The 20,390-nt window shown below is 34.4% G+C and overlaps 2 protein-coding genes across 6 annotated transcripts in view; one reads left to right on the forward strand and one right to left on the reverse strand.

Moving 5' to 3' along the window:
• Positions 1-2,586, forward strand: part of LOC136029199 (out at first protein-like) — a 48,152-nt gene extending 45,566 nt beyond the window's left edge. The window contains exon 6 of the mRNA XM_065707346.1: positions 2,520-2,586. Coding sequence (XP_065563418.1) covers positions 2,520-2,571 — 52 coding nt within the window. The 3' untranslated portion in view covers positions 2,572-2,586. The remainder of the gene's footprint in view (positions 1-2,519) is intronic.
• The window catches only part of LOC136029198 (regulator of G-protein signaling 7-like), a 139,429-nt gene that overhangs the window by 9,794 nt on the left and 109,245 nt on the right, over positions 1-20,390 (reverse strand). For 3 of the 5 annotated variants that reach the window (XM_065707341.1, XM_065707340.1, XM_065707342.1), the window contains exon 12: positions 16,744-16,836. In XM_065707341.1, the coding sequence (XP_065563413.1) occupies positions 16,744-16,836 (93 nt within the window). Of the gene's footprint in view, positions 1-10,845; positions 10,963-16,743; positions 16,837-20,390 lie in introns of all 5 variants that reach the window. The other 2 variants (XR_010617993.1, XM_065707343.1) reach the window with 2 other exon arrangements.

Raw genomic sequence — 20,390 nt, forward strand, 5'->3', positions numbered from 1 at the left:
ATAGATAATTATATTTTGAAAGTGAAAACGACCATTGATTTTTCTAATATTATTTGGCTACACTACCATTGTCGACCCGGGTAAACGTACGATAATGTGGAGGGAGAGGAAACTAATTTTATTCTGTGTTAGTTTTGAGAAATATAATTGTGTTTTATTCCAGACCGTTAAAAATCATGCTTCAATTTTAACCCTAACTATCCTGATATTCTAGAGGTTAGTCAAGTCGGTGCTAAAAAAGGATAAAGCGCATTTTGTAAACTGGAATTTGCGGGTTTCAACTGTCCAAAGAATCGAGGAGGAAGTTATATCACAAGCCAAACTTTTTACAACGTTCTATTTTAAGCTGATACAAAACTAAAAAGGGTATCGTTGAAAAAATGTGCTGATATGTTTATTTACTTTCTGGGGTATTTCCATGACAACAACTGCTGAGTTTGAGCATATATGGTGTTTTATGTATTGAAATAGGTAGTTTATCCACGTCCCTACTACCATTCACCAGAATGTGTTATGATGTAAGACAACAACATGATGAGGAGTCTAGTAGAAGGGGGGGGGGAATTGTTTAACGCAAAAAAAAATGTATAGAAAATTTAAGAAATATAATCAAACAGAAAAAAAAATTTGAGGTTTCAATGAAAGAGGCCCTCACTTGCGTCTAATGGAGTAAATTGCTCCAGAGCTTCGGTGTAGTTCCGCGACCCCTCCTCTGCTCAAAGATTGAAAATTTTGAAGTATTCCTCGGTAAGAAACAATACTGCGTAAAACTATGCCATTTATTTCAAGCCTGGTTCAAAAGAAAAAGATTTGGCTTCCTAGTATTCTGAAAACCTAAAATTGTACAAAATCTGGACTGGTCACTTTGGTGTATTTGAATTTTGATCTAGTGTTATAAATTCTAGCTTTGTAATGAAGAAGGAATTTTTCGATCCCTAGATCATTGTCCTAAATTTATGCAATAGTACATTATTTGAAAGTAGAATTATTGAAGAAGTAATCGGAGTAGGGATACGCTCGATTAATTGCATAATTGCATGATTATACTTAATTCCATTTTTCTCAATTAAATTGTAATCGAATCAGAATTTTCTGTTTCTTAAAATTAATCTCTTAGGTGTACCAGATGAAATTAACAATGGAAATACGTGACTGAAAATTGTTGCTGTTACTTCTGTAGCTTGTAGCTTATTACTGATGAAGAAGTCATAGAAATCGATGACCTAGAAAGAATAATCAGGCTGACACCATTACTTTAGTTGTGGCCAATGTCTTGTCATCTTTGGTGGAAGCAGTCAGACAGCTTTAAATCTTCTACACAGTCACGGTTTCATTCTAGCCACAATTGAACACGTTAGTAACCGACCTTTTCATTCTAATGGTCCCTTGTTATTTTTTGAAAAGTACTTCAAAAGACTGGATATAACGAGCTCCTAACAGCTCCTGGTACAAAGGTTAGTGTCGTTGCCAGAGTGCATCGAAAAACTTCCAATTAGAGTTCAATCTGAAAGAAGGGTCACTTCATCTATACTTGCGCCATCAATCATAGACCTGATGAGATTGCTTGAACTAGATTCAGAGAGCTGTCCATGCAACTAATTTGTTCTAAATCCAGCCAGTCCACTTAAGGTGGCTATGAACATTAGAACTTCAGGTTAAACTACCGATAAGATCTTCATCCTTGCAACATACTTAATCCTTGTTTCCAGCCCAGATACTAAAATGTAGTTGCAACCATTTCCTTTTACAAGCTGCTTTTAAATTATTGATGGTAGCAACCAGAGATAGGAATGATCTGGCTTCTAAAAATAATCGTGTGCCCTGGCCATCAAAGTGTCCTCAGTTTTAATGTTTCAAAATAAACCCATCCGTCTACTGGGAAGCGAAAAATAGTGAAAACTGGGATGGGATCTTTTGGAAGATGCCAAAGTCGGATGAAAATGCTTGAGTTTCCTGGCGGGTTCTAGGTTTCCAGCCTTGTAGAGAAAACTATCGTTCTACAGAGGACACGATCAACACAAATTAAAAACTTTTATAATATTGTGTTTATGAAGTACCTTTTGACATATTTTCTATATTTTTCATAGCAATAAATAAAAAGTATATTTTTTATACTCACCAAAGACTGGGGGACGGGGTAAATTTTGAATCTCAGTACCATCAACGCTATGTAGCCTTCCAAGTAAATTGGAGTCCTTAGTTTGACTACCCAATTCCGCAAATGAACCTTTTCCGCAAATGAACGAACATAAAAAACTAAGCGAGATGAAATCCAGATAGAGAAAAATAACGAATGAAAAGCGTTGGGTCATCATTACAATGCTTGTTGGGTTCTTCTGATTGTTATGACAAATGTGTGAGAATAACCCATTAAGAATCTACTGCCTTAGGATCGGGTTTTAAGAATCTATGGTTACTTTATCATTTCCCCTTGTCTTAGGTTTACAATTTATTCTTTATTTTTAGTTAAAATCTTTTTAATATAAGCAGTTTGAAGCATAAAAGATACTTCCTTTTAGAATTGCATTGAAAAAACTGAGACAGCTTTCAAAGGTATGGTTATTGTGCTGATGGGAAGTCTTAAACGCAGATGTTACTTCCACTTTGACTGAAGCTTCTTGGTGTGATTACTGCATAATTGATTAATTACTTGGCAGCTGGAACTATTAAGGTGAGCAAATTTAAAGGTCCAGAAATTCTGTATTTGAATTTCGAAATTACCTCATCCTGAGAATTATCCCAGAAATTGTTTACTAGCAATGAACGTGATCTCTTGGTATTGTTTTTCCCCGAGGTAAAAAAAAAAGTTTCTTTGATTTGTTTAGTTATAACTAACAAAAACTCCTCCTTTTATTACTAAGTAGCAGTCCTGCTTAAATTTGTCTATGTTTAATTTGAAGTCACATTTTAAAGCAGAAATTATGGTGATAAACTGCTGCCATCTTTAGCCAAAAAAGGAAAAAAGTTCTTTCCTCGGGGATTAACACACAGGTTTCCAAGGGAGTATTGATTTGTTTCCTTAAACTCGCTTGGTTTTTTCCAAAGTATCTTATCATTTTGTCTTTGTCGGAAAAGTTGGAAAACATAACGTTTATCTTTAATTTGCACCTAAGAGACTGCCCGTGAAGTTACAATAGAAAATAAAATGGCTCTCAGTTTGAGTACTTTTTATTCAAATTACTTTGAAACAATAACTCAAAATTTTTCTAACTACATCCTCTTTTAGTTAAAATTTTCGTCTAATTTTGAAATATTCGTATTTGCTTTTACAATTCATCGGAAGGCTAAGTTTAAAAAAAAATTATGCTTTTCAAATAGTTCGTGGTTACAAACTGTATTAAGGAGCGACCCGGCTCAATAGTAACCGAGATTCTAAAAAACGGAATTTTGATACCAATAGTTACATCAAAAGGATTGTATTTTTATGCTGATTTTAAATATATAAGTTTCATCAAGTTTAGTCTTACCCATCAAAAGCTACGAGCCTGACAAAATTTGCCTTATTTTAGAAAATAGGGGGAAACACCACCTAAAAGTCGTAATGTCTTAAAAAAAATCACAACATCAGATTCAGCGTATCATAGAACCCTACTGTAGAAGTTTCAAGCTCCTATCTACAAAAATATGGAATCTTTTTCTTTGCCAGAAGACAGATTACGGATCCGTGCTTATTTATATTTTATCTATATTTTCCAGGGGTGATCGTATCGACTCAGAGGTCCTAAAATGTCGCAAGAGGGTTGATTTTAACGGAAGTTATAAGTTCTAGTGCCCTTTTTAAGTGACCAAAAAAATTGGGGGCAATTTTCCCACGCTTGTTTTTTTCCCAAAGTCACCGGATCAAAATTTTGAGATACCTGTTTTATTCAGCATAGTCAGAAAACCTAATAACTATGTCTTTGATCTTTGGGGACGACTTATTCCCTTACAGTCCCCGGGGGAGGGGCTTCAAAATACAGACTTTGACCATTGTTTAAATATAGCAGTGGTTATTGGGAAGTGTACAGACGTTTTTGGGGGACTTTTTCGCGTTGGGGGAGTCGGGGAGAGGGGGTTACATTGGAGGAATTTATCATGAGGGAAGAGAATTTCCATGAAGGGGCAGAGGATGTTCTAGAATTATTTTAAAAAAAATGAGAAACTAAATAAAAAATGTTTTTCATATCGAAGTAAGGAGCAGCATTAGAACTTAAAACGAACAGAAATTATTACATATCTAATTGTGTTTGTTTCGTCCTCAATTCCTCCCTCTTTACGCTAAAGTATATTTAGTAATTTCAACTATTTGTTCTACGGTCTTTGTGATTCTGGGGTCATTCTTAAAAAATTGGGACAAAATTCAAGCTTTAGGGTAAAGAGCGAGGTATTGACGAGGGGGAGAACCCCTCAAATACGTAATACAATATACAAATATAGAAGTTCGTTATGGAAGTTAATTCGTAAGTTACGTATATTTATTACTAACAAAAACATTCGTAAAATAAGTTCTAGTTGCATTTTTAAGCAACCAAAAATTGGAGGTCAATTAGGCCTCCTCCCCAACCCCCTTTTTTATGTCAAAATCATCCGATAAAAATTATGAGATAGCCATTTAGCCAAAAAAAAAAATGCAAATTTTGTTTTAATTATTCATATGCGGTGAGCCAAAATCAAAACATACATTAATTCAAAAAAGTTCAGAAACTAAATAAAAAAAAATTCTTTTTTCAACTGACAGTAAGGAGCGATATTAAAACTTAAAACGAACAGAAATTATTCCGTATATGAGAAGGGCTGTCCCCTCCTCAACGTCCCGCTCTTTTTACGCTAAAGTTTTTTATTGTTTTAAAAAGTAGAACTGTGACAAAAAGTCAAACTTTAGCGTAAAGAACGTGACGTTGAGGAGGGGACAGCCCCTTTCATATACGGAATAATTTCTGTTCGTTTTAAGCTTTAATATCGCTCCTTACTTTCAGTTGAAGAAAATTGTTTTTTTTTTATTTAATAGTTATTAGGACGTCATTTTGCCAAATTGGTGAAATGCAAGGCATTCATTCTGATATGATTCCTTTTCATTATTGTAAGTAGATGTTTGCGGAGCGTTTCCAGCCTTTATGGTAACCAGGGAGGGTCTTTACCCTTTTGGCAATCTTCCTAATTACGATGCTGCAAGTTGTTCCTTCTTCGCTATTGTTTAGCAATATTTCGTATGTTTAAATCGATTTTGATTTTGTATATATATATAGTATTACACTGCTCAGCAATAGTGTTAAACTAATCTCACTGTTAAGGCTTATAGTTAGCACGACTCCGAACTCTCTTGAATTTTGTTTAATGAATAAAATTGTTTTCAATTTTTATAATATATAGCAGTATCGCATGTGGATATAGAAGTTTTCCAGAATCTATAATACCTTGTTGGGAACCAGTAAAAGCATGACGGAAGCTAAGAAATAACTAAGTGCTTATGTTAAGTGATAGAAAGTGAATGAAAATTGTTTTATGGTTCTTAGTAAGACGGAAACATATGCTTTACGGTAGTATTGCATTATTGATATAAAAGTTTTGCAAGATTTGGAAATTTCTTGTTGTGAGTCAGAAAAAGCGAAAAAAATATATGTAGTAATTAGGCATTTACTATATCAAACAGCTTGTAGTATACGACCGTAAATAAATAGTAAACCAACAGTAATAGAAACTGAAAAAACGGAAGTTCGAAAACCATACGAATGTAAATTTTATTTTGCATCCCAATACCTGGATCCAGTTTCAGGAACCGTCTCTTGGGCCAGGATGAACGCATATTTTGATATATTAGAACTTCCAATTTTTAATCAAATGAGCCAACTCCGAAGTTTATAAGACCCTCCCTTCCATGTGAAGTTGCGCTGGTGAAACAAAAACACACACTACGTCAAACACCAATGGCTCTTTACTAAAGGCAGCGCTAGAGCATTACCTCTGATTCTAGTTCGTACTATATGTTTAGCAAGAAGAGATAAGATGGTAAAAAGCGTAGCGAGAGGCAAAAAAGTTGGCTACTGTGCAGTCACTTTAATGGCTGACCAAATGGTCAGTTAACTAGGGTGATTATCTTTCCAAGCAACTCCTTATGTTAGGTTCCTCCTCTCCCGAGGACTTACAGGTACAATTTTATGCCCCATTTAGAAACCTTTAGTGTCAAACTTCTTTCTCTCAGTCAAAGACTTGATCTCCATAACCTAGGTATCGATTCTGGTAAGCTTCAAACCGATTGAAAAAATGGCCCTTTTTGGGTCAAATTCTCGAAGAAACCCAATTTCATCTCAATTTTGTATTTTAAACTGGTATTCTCGTAGTCCCAAGATTTCTCCAAGTACACACTTAGAGCAGGGTCGACTGGCTGAGCTTACAGAGTCAAGTCACTGCCCCCCATCCCAAACTTAATAATTGGGTACACTAGGATTCGAACCCTCACCCTATCAAACAGTTTGTGGTGACGAACTGTAGCAAGGAGCGACCCGGCTCAATAGTAACCGAAACTCTTCAAAATGTAATTTTGATACCAATACTTACATCAAAAGGATTGCATGTCAATGCTGATTTTAAATATATAAGTTTCATCAAGATCAGTTATACCCATCAAAAGTAACGAGCCCGAGAAAATTTGCCTCATTTTAGAAAATAGAGGTAAACACCCCCTAAAAATCATACAATCCCAACGAAAATCACATAATCAGACTCAGCGTATTAGAGAACCTTACTGTAGAAGTTTCAAGCGCCTATCTACGAAAATGTGGAATTTCGCACTTTTTGCCAGAAGACAGATCACGGATGCGTGTTTATTTGTTTTTTTGTTGTTTTTTTTCCCCAGGGGTGACCGTATCGACTCAGTGGTCCTAGAATGTCGCGAGAGGGCTCATTCTGACGGAAATTAAAAGTTCTAGTGTCCTTCTTAAGTGACCCAAAAATTGGAGGGCACCTAGGTCCCCTCCCACGCTCATTTTTCCCGAAAGTCACCGGATCAAAATTCTGAGATAGCCATTTTATTCCTCATAGTCGAAAAACCAAATAGATATAACTTTAGGGACGACTTACTCCCCCGCAGTCCCCGTGGGAGGGGCTGCAAGTTACAAACTTTGACCTGTGTTTACATTTAGTAATGGATACTGGGAAGTGTACAGAAGTTTTCAGGAGGATTTTTTGGTTTAGGGGAGAGTTGAGGGGGGGTACGTCGGAGGATATTTCCATGGAGGAACTTCGCATGGGGGAAGAGAATTTCAATGAAGGGGGTGCAAGATTTTCTAGCATTATTTGAAAAAACAATGAAAAAATAAATATGAAAAGTTTTTTCTACTGAAGGTAAGGAACAGCATTAAAACTTAAAACGAACAAAAATTGTTACGCATATGAAGGGTTTACCTCCTCGTTATATCTCACTCTTTACGCTAAAGTATTTTTAGTAATTTCAACTATTTATTCTACGGCCTTTGTGATTCAGAGGTCATTCTTAAGGAATTGGGACATTTAAGCTTTATTGTGAAGAGTGATGTATCGACGAGGGTTGAACCCTCTCATATACGCAATAAAACATACGAATATAGAAGTTCGGTACGTAAGTTAATTGATCTTGATCTTGGAGAGCCAAGATCAAAACATGCATTAATTCAAAAACGTCCAGAAATTAAATAAAAAACAAGTTTTTTAAATGAAAGTAAGGAGCAACGTTAAAACTTAAAACGAACAGAAATTACTCCGTATATGAAAGAGGCTTTTCCTCCTCAACGCCCCCCTCTTTACGCTAAAGTTTCTTACTGTTTTAAAAAGTAGAGTTAAGAGAAAGAGTCAAACTTTAGCGTAAAGAGTGGGGCGTTGAGGAGGAAAAGCCCCTTTCATATACGGAGTAATTTCTGTTCATTTTAAGTTTTAATGTCGCTCCTTATTTCATTTAAAAAAAATTGTTTTTTTTTATTTAATTGATCAGAAGATCCTAAATCTAGCGCACTAATCCACTCGGCTAGGACGGCTATGGCATTTCTATTAGCTCACAGCTTTAAATTTGAGAAGTCGAAAAAGAAACTTATAGTAAAAGGATGCTTACAACATAGTCACTTTTGAATAAACATGGGACTGACTTCAATTACCCATAATTATGCTTTGTTTTTGTGTTTGTTTTATTTGTCTTTTAAGTTAATTTCTCTATGAATGCTGTGACACAAAAACACACAATTGTTGCCTAGTTTAAATTAACACAAGAACTATATTAAGAATAAGCACACCATAACAAAGTCTCTTGGAAAACTCTATGGGCAGAAATAATGGCTCATTTACAAAACATTGCAAATAAAAATACAAAACATAATCCTATTTACTAATTATCGATTTTTAACTAGCTTATTGAAACATTATTGGAATACAATTTGACATGATTTCCATACTCACTTTTGGTATGCGAGATAGTAGTTCATCTGATCTTAAATCAACACATTAATTCTGAAAATTATGGTTTTATCATACTATCTTTGATTTTGTTACACTTCAGCTTCTAGTACTGATCTAGTTTTTATTTCAAGCTTTTTTCAACAGACATCTTTTACTCCATGGGTATGTTTTAAATTGAGATTAAAAAATTTCGGTGGTAATTTATGCTAAAAAATAGTGGTAGTTGTTAGCATGATGTCCTTTTTCGTTAAAATTTTTTTTAGGACTTTTTCATGGTAATCGGTATTAAAAACCAATATTTGCGGTAACTAAACCCTATAAGAAGGAATATGCTTAATTTGGACTTATATAATTACTTAAGTTTACAATATATTTATAGTTTTATTCATTTGCAAAAACAAATGCTTAATTCTGAAAACTTCATTGTTGGCCCCCTTTCCCTAATTATCAAAGTCCCTTTGATAACTTAATATTACTTCCTCTCTAAATTCATCATTTCACCCTTGGTCCCAATTATTAAATAAATATATTTTGTCATTTTTGGCTACCTTTAACTTTTTTTTTCTTTTTGGCTGAGAATACTAAACGTCTCTGAGAAATTTGCTATGTAGGTTGTTTCTGAAAAAGTACAGGCTGGAGCTTACTCATTGGGTTGGCTAGATAGGGAGTTTTAGTCTTTGGGGATGGGGAGGGGGTCATAGAAAAAATCATAGAAAAATCTTTGACTTGACTGGCAGAATATATCACGTACCCCTACCGGCATCCCTATTTCCTCAGAATTCCTTGGGCGGTCCTATTGTGTAAGCATTCTTGGAAGAGGTATAATTTTGTTATCAGTTCTTGTTTTTTAATAAGAGAAAAAGGAATGGTAAGTTTCTTACCACGTGCACTGACTATATTTTACTTCTCGTCTAAGTTATGGGTTTTTGAGGTTTGCTACGATCTTTACTATAGGAGGGGTCCTCTCCTATGTTGTTGAGATATCTTCTATAATAGTAAATATTGGAAAGTGCGGCTCTAAAGATTGAGTCAGTGTTTGAGTACAGATAAAGCTACCGGTTCGGTTATATCGAGGAGTTTCTCCTCCTAGCGCCGAGTGCGGTGGTCCCGAAAAAGTTTATGGATTCCAACGAGAGGTTCTCTCCTTCCAAGGACGATTCAGTGGCTTATAAGGACTTGATCATACAAAACGTAATTTTTAAGTAGATTTTTTTTTTTCAATTGAAGGAGGGGAATCTAGCTCTTAGTGACCCTAGACACCAGTGATATTGCTAAATACAGATGACAACCTTATATTTATGTTTTTAGATCTTGAGGGAGGATAGGAGATTATATATAAATATGGAGACGTAACCACTATTTCCTTTCATTCAAACTATTGAATTTGTGCTCCTGGCATAACGGTTGTAGCATATAACAAGCCTAGTGATACCCTGAGGTATTACTATTTCAACTACATTTCTTTATTAATTTTTCTCTGCACCGAAATCAGTAATCAGTGCTCCTATCTTTAAAGACTTACCTCTAAATATCGTGGTTTCTGAAACTAGAAAGCTCTTCTCCCAGTTATGGATCCAAAAGAGACTCGGTCCGGTCAAACGGATTTTAGTTTTACCACATTTGTGTTGGCCGAAAAATTACAGTAAATGTAATAAAAATTTAAGATAATACCCCCACAAGAAGTGTACTGTAAAAAAGGTTCAATATTGAAAAAGAAAAAGAATTGTACCGCAACTAGACGCAAGACAAGAAATTAACCTCCTGGTTGAACTTAGGAAATTCAATACTAATTTGAAAAGATAAAAAAAGGAAGCAGAAAGAAGATGATGTTCTCGTAATTATTTTAAAATTAAAGTTGGTAGGATCAATCTTCTTTGACTTGAACTGTCTAAAAAAGCCCATAGGCTGATCCAGCATTTTTGTAAAGATACAGGAATCCAAATGAAGTTCTGAAAAGTAGTTTTCATGAATGTTTAGGGGTGTAGGGGATTTAAAAGGAGGATGCTACTACTACTTCATTCATGAATAACTCTTTTTATTTTACAAGAGTAAAAATTTCTAGCTGTTCTCCTGACAGTATAAATAACCTAATAGGCTGTGGCTGGTATTAATAGGTGCAAAAACTTCTTGTTTGAATCAAAAATGGTCTTCCATACCATTTTTGGACGACAAATTGTTCTGAAAATAGGCTTGATGGAATAAGAATTGTTACACTATTGAAGTTTTTGGCATAATAAACCACTTTTCTTCAAGGGACGACGATATTTTAGCTATTGGCAGTCTTTTCAATTTTTTTTCAGATGAACTAATACACATAAATAATTTAGTTTATTTTTTCTTGGAAGGGGTGTAATGAATCTAATATGAATAACTTAACCTGACTATTTTATAAATGTGCCACAAAGCTTAGAAAATAAAAATAGAAAAAGCAGGGGACAGACAAACCAGTGCAATTTTACAGTATACAGAGTGAATGGAGGTTGAATTGTCACCTTTGAACGTGTCATGCTGGGTTTATTTGTTGGAAAAGGGTACGATGGCCAGGATGCCTTTAACTGAAGTCTAGAGAAAGAAAATAGAATTAGTTAAAGTGTATGTAACTGCGAGCAGAATTCTAGAATTAATGATGCTCAAATCAATGACTTGAGCATAACAACTTTCAGAATTTAACAGAAAACATTCTTAGACTACTAAATATAGCTTTTACAATTTCCTAATTTTATCCTTATAATTTTTGAATATTTTGTTCGTTCTCCGCTGCTTGGACGAACTTTCAGATATATAATTAGTGTTAAGTTATCCTGGGAGGAAAAAAACAAAGTATTCATTGCAAAACTAATTTGTGACAAAGTTCAATGTAATATGTTGTAGTTGGTTGCATGGTCTCTCTGACTTAAGATTTTGTTGAAGATTGCTTTATCTCCTAGATTTCTGAAAGATTAATTAAATACAGATTTTTACAATTTGGGCACACCGTAAGCTTTACTTTGAGGTTAAATTGGGCACTTGAGAGGTCAGCTTGCCTCTTTACTTTTGCGTAGAAGTCCAATGTTTGTCCGCTCTTTACTAAACTCAATGTAAATGATGAATGTCATTCCCCCCCGCTCTCACCGGGCAGAACGGATGGTCAGAAAATTCTGGGAGGGCTCATTCAACCACAAACTAAAAGATATAACGCCCTTCTTGAAGGCGAATGCCAATCAAAAGCTTGACGAACTATTTACTATGAGTGCACTGAATCCTGATTAAATACTGCATCGAAATTTCAAGATAAGCAATATACTTAAAGGGTCATAAGACTAATGAAAGTGACTCAAGGTGCGATACAGTAAATGCAGCCCCGATGATAAGTGGTCCAAATTATGAAAAAGGGCTTTAAGACGCAGGCCTTATGCATGCTTCATAGTCGACGCAGTGAAATGGACCAGTAAAGAATGTTGAATCTCCAGTGTTACCATTAATGAATAATCATAGAAAGTTGGAGGAGAGCTCATTTGACTATAAATAGCAAGTCCTATTACTCTTTTCAACGTCCATATTCAATCGAAGTGTTACTGACGGCCTTCTTAACGTCTCAGTTTCCCAAGATAATCCTCCTGCACAGCCATTTGACCAGAATTTCGACGTATCCATTGTGAAAAAACCGTCTAAAGATTCTAAAACTGTGTTTATGAGGATTTAATAGCAATACTGGTTTCAAAAGCCCCAGTCATAAAGGAGGGAAGTCGGCTCTATTCTTTACTTCTTTTTCACCCAACCATTTCGTAGGGAAGGAGGTATCCCATAAACTTCTGATGGGGCTCTTTCGATTGGAAATTAAAGTTTTAGTGCCCTTCTTAAGGCATATAAGTGATTGGAAGCAACCAGCCCCTACACGCCCCCTATTCACCAAACACATTAGATAAAACTTTTGAGATAGCCATTTTGTTCGGCATATTTAATTGGTCAACTGACTATGCCTCTGGGGATGACACATTCCAGACAGTCCTTGCGGCGAGAGCTGCAAGTTTTGTAATCCATAACTTGTATCCTATAGTATTACTATTACTACTGCTACTACAAATGCTACTACTACTACTACTACTACTGCTGCTACTGTTACTGCTCCTGCTACTACTTCTGCTACTGCTACTGCGACTACTACTAAGACTAAAGGAATTAAGGGGAAAACTTCAGGGGATGATGACCTGAGGAGTGTTAAGCTGTCCAAATGGTAGAATTTGAGTACTACTACTAAAACCACTACTGCTGCTACTACTGTTACTGCTACTGCTGCTACTACTCCAACTATTCTTTCAATCACTACTGCTGCTGCTACTAAGTGTCAGGGTATTCAGGTGAAAATTTCAGATAATATTATTGAAAAAGTTGACTAGATCAGTAACCAGTAATATCATAAGAACAGCTTAGAGTATTAAGCTGCAACTAACAGGACATGTTGTGGGGTATTTTGAACAAACCAAAAGGGATTATTAGCATGCTATTACTACTGCTTCTATTGCTACTGCTATTATTACTATTTCTACTACTACTGCTGCTAGTATTGCTACTGCTACCACTCTTACCATTACTAAGGCTAAGGGTATTCAGGTGAAAATTTCAAGTAATTTTATGGGGACTTTGAACTAAATAAAAATACACTAAATGAACTAAGTGAACTTTAGAAGAGGCTCATTTGATCGAAAATGTATACATCTAGTTCCCTTTTAAGAGTCAAACTTGATAGAGAGCAACAAGCCTTCCCCCTCCCTGCCATTCTCTTTTCCCAAACATATTCAATTGAAATTCTGAGATATCCATTTAGTTATCAATAGTCCGAAAATCATATAACAGCGTCTTTAGGCTGGACACAATCCCCCAGAGCCTATGGGTAAGCGTTGTAAGTTATGCCCCGAACGGTTTGACGCAAAAGATTTGGATCAGATGGAGGTCGTTTAATTTGAAGTCGGAAGTCTTAGTGCCCTTTTAAGAGTCAAAAATGAATAAAGGGCAATCAGCCTCCACCAAGCCTATCATATCCGAAACATATGTGATCGAAATTTTAGGAGTTCTATTTTGTTAAGCCTTGTTGAAAGGTCCAGTAATTGTGTCTTTGGGGATGTCAACCTCCCCACGGTCCTCAGGACAAGGGAAGTAATCCAGACAATTCGTTCATTGTTTACGCATAGTATCTGTTATTGAGAACTGTATGCATGTTTGAACATTTCTTTCTAAGAAGACAAAAGGCATTCAGGTGAGCCTTTCAGAGACTGTTGAGGAGAGTGATGAACTAAATTGAAAAACGTTACGTGCATAAGGATTGTCAAAAGTTTGTAAAACAGGAATAAGTGAGTGTATTAATTTGTAAAATTTAAGAAATTATAAAGGATATGATCAAAAAGACAATATTTGCATGCTATCTCTACTACTACAGCTACCACCCCCGCTACTACCAGACTACTCCATTTACTGTATTAACGGAAATTCGAATTAAAAAAAGACGCTATATACATGCAAATTGTCACAATAGTTTATTTCAAGAAGTGATTTGGGTATTAAGTTAGAACTTTCAGAGAATGCTTAAAGGGAAAGATCGTCTCAAGAAGAGGCAATATATACACACTACTGCTAATACTGTACTCACTGCTACATTTACTACTACTACTACTACTACTACTACTGCTACTACTACTACTACTACTACTACGACTACTACCACTACTACTACTACTACTACTACTACTACTACTACTACTGCTACTACTACTACTACTACTACTACTACTACTACTACTACTACTACTACTACTACTACTACTACTACTACTACTACTACTACTACTACTACTACCACTACTACTACTACTACTACTACTACTACTACTACTACTACTACTACTACTACAACTACTACTACTACTACTACTACTACTACTACTGCTGCTACTACTACTACCACCATTACTACTACTACTACAACAACTACTACTTTACTACTACTACTACTACTACTACTATTACTACTACTACTACTACGACTGCTACTACGACTGCTACTACTACTACTACTACTACTACTACTACTACTACTACTACTACTACTACTACTACTACTACTACTACTACTACTACTACTACTACTACTACTACTATTACTACTACTACTACTACTACTACTGCTGCTACTACTACTACCCCCACTACTACTACTACTACTATTACTACTACTACTACAACTACTATTCTACTACTACTACTACTACTACTGCTACTATTACTACTACTACTACTACTACTACTTCTACTCTACTCATTACTACTACTTCTATGGTTGAGAGCATTGAGATAAAAATTTCATAAAGTATATGAAGATACAGGTTATCAAAAGGACACACCAGCAATGACATAGCAATGGCTAATCGTATTAAGTTAAAACCCCATGTTTTCTCAAGGCCAGAGCGTAATTTATGCTTTACGGAAAACAGAATATATTTTAAAGGTTTTCAGTTTTTTAATTTCATAAATAAAAAATATCAAAACTTTAAGGAACAAATACCAGTATATGTCAATGAAACTGAAAATCAACGGTTATTTGTTCTTTTTTTTAGTAAAGTGTAAATTATATTTGTTTTTTTGAGAAGGCATGAAAGCTATCAGCCCTAATCTAGTTAATTTCTGCTCGTTTTAAGCTTGACTCAGCAATTTATTGTAATTTCTAGTTTTATTGAGTTTCATTTATTTATTGATGGTGGCTTGTGGTAGTTTTATGCTTGGGAGATTGTTTCACTTTTTTTCTGTGTATTTTTGGCTAAAAACAGCTCTTTACTTGAATAACCTATTTTATGGAAAAAAGTTTTTTCAAATTATTAGCAGGAGAAGCAGATACTTTTATGTTAGCCTCTTTGCTAATAACGCCTTTTTAAGCACCCCTTACATTTCCTGTCTGTCAAGCCAGATTCCAAAGGATCTCATCGAGACGCTATAGACCTTGTTTTATTATGCCCGATATTCTTTGTTGCATATGCACCAAAATTAGAAGCTAAAAAAAAAAAATAAAAAAAAAAAAAAATCTGTGTTGGAAATCAATTCACCAATATGCAACAATATAAACAAGTAGAAATAATTCAAAGAATTTTGGGCGGTATTACAATTAAGCTAAATATTGTTTATTTTAGCTTTACCTGCAGAAATTATCCATTTGCAATTATACAATTCTTGTTTTTATTATTGAGGCTAATCCTTAATAGGATATTTTTATTGTCTTTTTACGGGTCTGAAGGCTATCAAGAGCGTTTGAGGCCATGGGAATTCAAGAAGTAGTTAAATTTCTAGTATTTTTTTTTTTTTACTAGGAATTAGAAAAATAAACTTTGGAGCTGGCTAATGATAAGGAAAAAAAAATGATATGGAATGTCGGATAGTTTTGCTATCAAACCTAGAGGGAAAAAGTATTTTAAGATTTACCAGAACGAATTATTGTGTAAATCTGAAATTTTGTCGTCTGAACAGAGGATATCTTTAAAAAAATCCTTTAAAAGATCTTTCAAAAGATTGAAGAGAGGCAAAAGGCCTCTATGCCTAACCTAACATCCTCTGTTCTATGCCTAACCTAACACCTGCAAATGCTACTGTAAAATTGTTGCAGCGTTAATAAACGCAAGACTGACACAGAGAGAGCTCTGTTCCTCATTCGTATTATATTCAAAACTTTTAGTCTAGAAGCTTACAAAGAAACCCCCAAAAGTTTTATTTCATTTTATCCGCTCATCCAAGTAAAATTTTGGCCATCATTTGCTTCTCTTACCCCTTGTAAGCTAATTATTAAAACTATTAAAGCGCTATGGACATCGATCCTCCTGACGACATGTCCAAGCTATATAAGTCGCTGTATTGTGATACACATGTTGAGCATAATAGACATCATTTTATATCTCATTGAAATAAGCCCCATTAGAGCTTTTAAGCTCGTCTCAAAATGTATATGGGCTCTAAGTATGGTGATAATTTTTTTCAGTTGAGAAATTTTTTTTTCTGAAGTTAATGAAAAACATTATAATTTTTACAATTCATTGCCCCTTACTACTTTAAAAACAATAATAAATTTAAAAAAATCAAGATAATTTTATCAAACGTCTAACTATTTTTAGAAGCAAAATACAGTTGGAGCTAATGTCTTCCTAAAGTATTTTTTTAACAGCCTTCCATCCTAAACATTTTGGGGGCTGCACGGTACAATATTAAATTGAAGACGGCAAAGAAAAAAATGAGGAAATTGTCTATTATCCCCTAGTTATTTATTTTCTAAAATTACCCTGTTTACCCTGAATAACTAGGAAGAAAGTTTCTAAAATGATCTTCTGTTACCTTTTTTCTACTGCCTGTTAGAAGTTCTTTGTACATCTCGGACCGTAAGAATCTGGAATAACTATCACTCCTCATAAGGTGGTAAACATGGCCCTGAAAAAATGAAACTTATTGCATTGCATAGCTTAAAAAACAATGAGGATAACCTTACTCATACGAGCCCCGCCCTTCATATTTGGAATAACTCTGTATATGATATTAAAAGGGTACATAAAACAAAAGCAAGCTTTTAACGAAAAGAAGTTTGTTATTTTTTTTTGTAACTGAGTAAATAATTTATTAGAACAGAACATAAAAAACGCAAGAAGCCTTTTGACATGCTACTTCAGTGAATAAAAACAAACTAAAAAGCACTTATTTACACCAGTGTTTTCAGGGATCAAAATTACCAAAACCTATACATAAATTAATAAGAAGATCGACGATTTTAAGCCAGTAGCCATCAACCACTCACTGAAGGTTCGCCTTTCTACCTTGTCCCTAACAGAGTTCCTAACACGATGAACAGAATAAGCAGACAGTGCATGAACTCTAATAAGCCGTCAATACTTATCTACCTGTTTCGTATAATTCTTATAGAAATGAACTTTTTGCTGTAAACATAATACCAAAACAATATAAAGCATTACTATCAGTAATAACTTGCGCTGAAAATGTTTCAGACAAAACAGTGGAGCAGTGCGATAAATAAGGAAAATAAACAAAAGGAAAATATAAAAGTTGTAAAATCTTTCCAAAAAGTATTTGTTCTTTGTTTCCTGATTATGCATATTTTTCTCTAAACTTCTGATTCTCTGGATTGTAAATGCTAAGAAAAAGAAACTTAAGTTTCATTCATTAACACTATAATACACTGTCATTTTACAGTCCTTAAGGTCTTGCAATCCGGGGTAAGAAGCAGGTTACCAGCCGTGGACAATTATATATATATATATATATATATATATATATATATATATATATATATATATATATATATATATATATATATATATATATATATATATATATATATATATATATATATATATATATATATATATATATATATATATATATATATATAGTAATTTCCCTTACTTTTATTTAGCCTCTGTCACTCTTATACTTTTCTTCCATTACGTCATAAAGTGGTCTCAAAAGCTAAACTTTGTTATATTTCAGAGTTGAAAAATTTTTATACTAAAAAAAGTGCAATATTTCCTGAGTTTATTCCTCATTTCTGGCTTCCACCACATTTCGATGTATGTTATTCATATATATTAAGAAAAGAACAGGGGTATGGGAGGGGGAGGCTGGGAGACAACACCTCAAACTTGAAAGACACTTTAAAATCATGGCTTTTAATTCTAAATCTAGAAACCGATTTCTTAAATATATTGAAATATTCTGCAATGATTTTTTTTTATAAGAAATCGAAGGTTTACTGTTTCAAAACGCAATTTATGCATTTTGAAAACCAATTTTTATTTTGAGTTACGTTTATATTTCTCTTGACATAAAATAACAAAGAAAAACAAAAAACATACAGACAATGTGTTGTAATTCAGTTCACCTTCCCTTCTAAAAATTCCCCGAAACTATTGCTAGCGGTAGCAATAGTAATCGCACTAGTAGCAGTAGCAGCAGCAGTATTAAAATATTTCTTTTAGTCAGTTGAACTTCCCTCACATCAAGTCCTAGAAGTTTGAATTTAATACAACTAGCCACTGCTGTGATATTTCCGATATGTTCTGTTGATAAACTGTATTTTCATATACTTCTTGAAAGTCTTATTTGAATGCTCTTAGCCTTACAAGTGTTTGCAGTCGAAGTAGTGGTTGGAGTAATAGTAATAGTAGTAGTAGAACTAGTAAATGCAGCAATTGTAGTAGCATTAGTAGTAGTGTGAAAATATTGCCTTTTGGTCAATTAATCTGTCCCTTTAAGTATTCTCTGAAAGTTCCAACTTAATACCCAAATATATCTTGACTATCATCTTTTGACAATCTGAAAATACATGGCTTTCTTTGATCTAGTTCAAATTTGCCATCCATATTCTCTCATATTTTCACCTTTATCAAACAGTTCGTGGTAACGAACTGTAGTAAGGAGCGACCCGGCTCAATAGTAACCAAAACTCTAAAAAATGGTATTTTGATGTCAATAGCTACATCAAAAGAATTGCATTTTAATGCTGATTTTAAATATATAAGTTTCATCAAGTTTAGTTTTACCCATCAAAAGTTACGAGCCTGAGAAAATTTGCCTTATTTTAGAAAATAGGAAGAAACACCCCCTAAAAGTCGTAGAATCTTAACGAAAATGACATCATCAGATTCAGCGCATCAGAGAACCCTACTGTAAAAGTTTCAAGCTCCTATCTACAAAAATGTGGAATTTGTATTTTTGCCAGAAGACAAATCACGGGTAAGTGTTTATTTGTTTTTTGTTTTTTTTCCCAGGGGTCATCGTATGGACCAAGTTGTCCTAGAATGTCGCAAGAGGGCTCATTCTGACGGAGATGAAAAGTTCTAGTGCCCTTTCTAAGTGACCAAAATAATTGGAGGGCATCTAGGCCCCCTCCCACGCTCATTTTTTTCCCAAAGTCAACGGATCAAAGTTGAGATAGCCATTTTGTTCAGCATAGTCGAAAACCATTATAACTATGTCTTTGGGGATGGCTTACTCCCCCACAATCCCTGGGTGAGGGGCTGCAAGTTACAAACTTTGACCAGTGTTTACATTAGTAATGGTTATTGGGAAGTGTACAGACGTTTTCAGGGGGATTTTATTTTGTTTGGGGGTGGGGCTGAGGGGAGGGGGCTATGTTGAAGGATCTTTCTTTGGAGGAATCTGTCATGGGGGAAGAAAAATTCAATGAAAAGGGCGCAGGATTTTCAAGCATTACTATAAGAAAACAATGAAAAATAAACATGAAAACGTTTTTTCAAATGAAAGGAAGGAGTAGCATTGAAACTTAAAACGAACAGAGATTATTATGCATATGAGGGGTTCTAAAAATACTTTAGCATAAAGAGTGAGGTATTTAGGAAAAGATAAATACCTTGCTCTTTATCCTAAAGTATTTTTAGTAATTTCAATTATTTATTCTACGGCCTTTCTGATTCAGGGGTCATTCTTAAAGAATTGGGACAAAACTTACGATTTAGTGGAAAGAGCGAGGTATTAACGAAGGTAAAAACCTCCTCGTATACATAATAAAAATATAAGATTATGAAAGTTTGTTACGTAAGTTAATTCTTAAGTTACGTATATTTTTTACTAATAAAAACGTTCGTTAAAAATTAAAAGTTCTAGTTGCCTTTTTAAGTAACCGAAAAATTGGAGGGCAACTAGACCTGCTTCTCCACCCCTTATTTCTCAAAATCGTCAGATCAAAACTAAGAGAAAGCCATTTAGCCAAAAAAAGAATTAATATACAAATTTCATTTTAATAATTTATGTGCGGAGAGCCAAAACCAAACATGCATTAATTCAAAAACGTTCAAAAATTAAAAAAAAACTAATTTTTTTAGCTGAAAGTAAGGAGCGACATTAAAACTTAAAACGAACAGAAATTACTCCGTATATGAAATGGGTTGTCCCCTCCGCAATCCCTCGCTCTTTACGCTAAAGTTTGACTCTTTGCCACAATTCTACTTTTT

This window comes from Artemia franciscana, chromosome 7, assembly GCF_032884065.1.
Source record: "Artemia franciscana chromosome 7, ASM3288406v1, whole genome shotgun sequence".
Lineage (NCBI taxonomy): Eukaryota > Metazoa > Arthropoda > Branchiopoda > Anostraca > Artemiidae > Artemia > Artemia franciscana.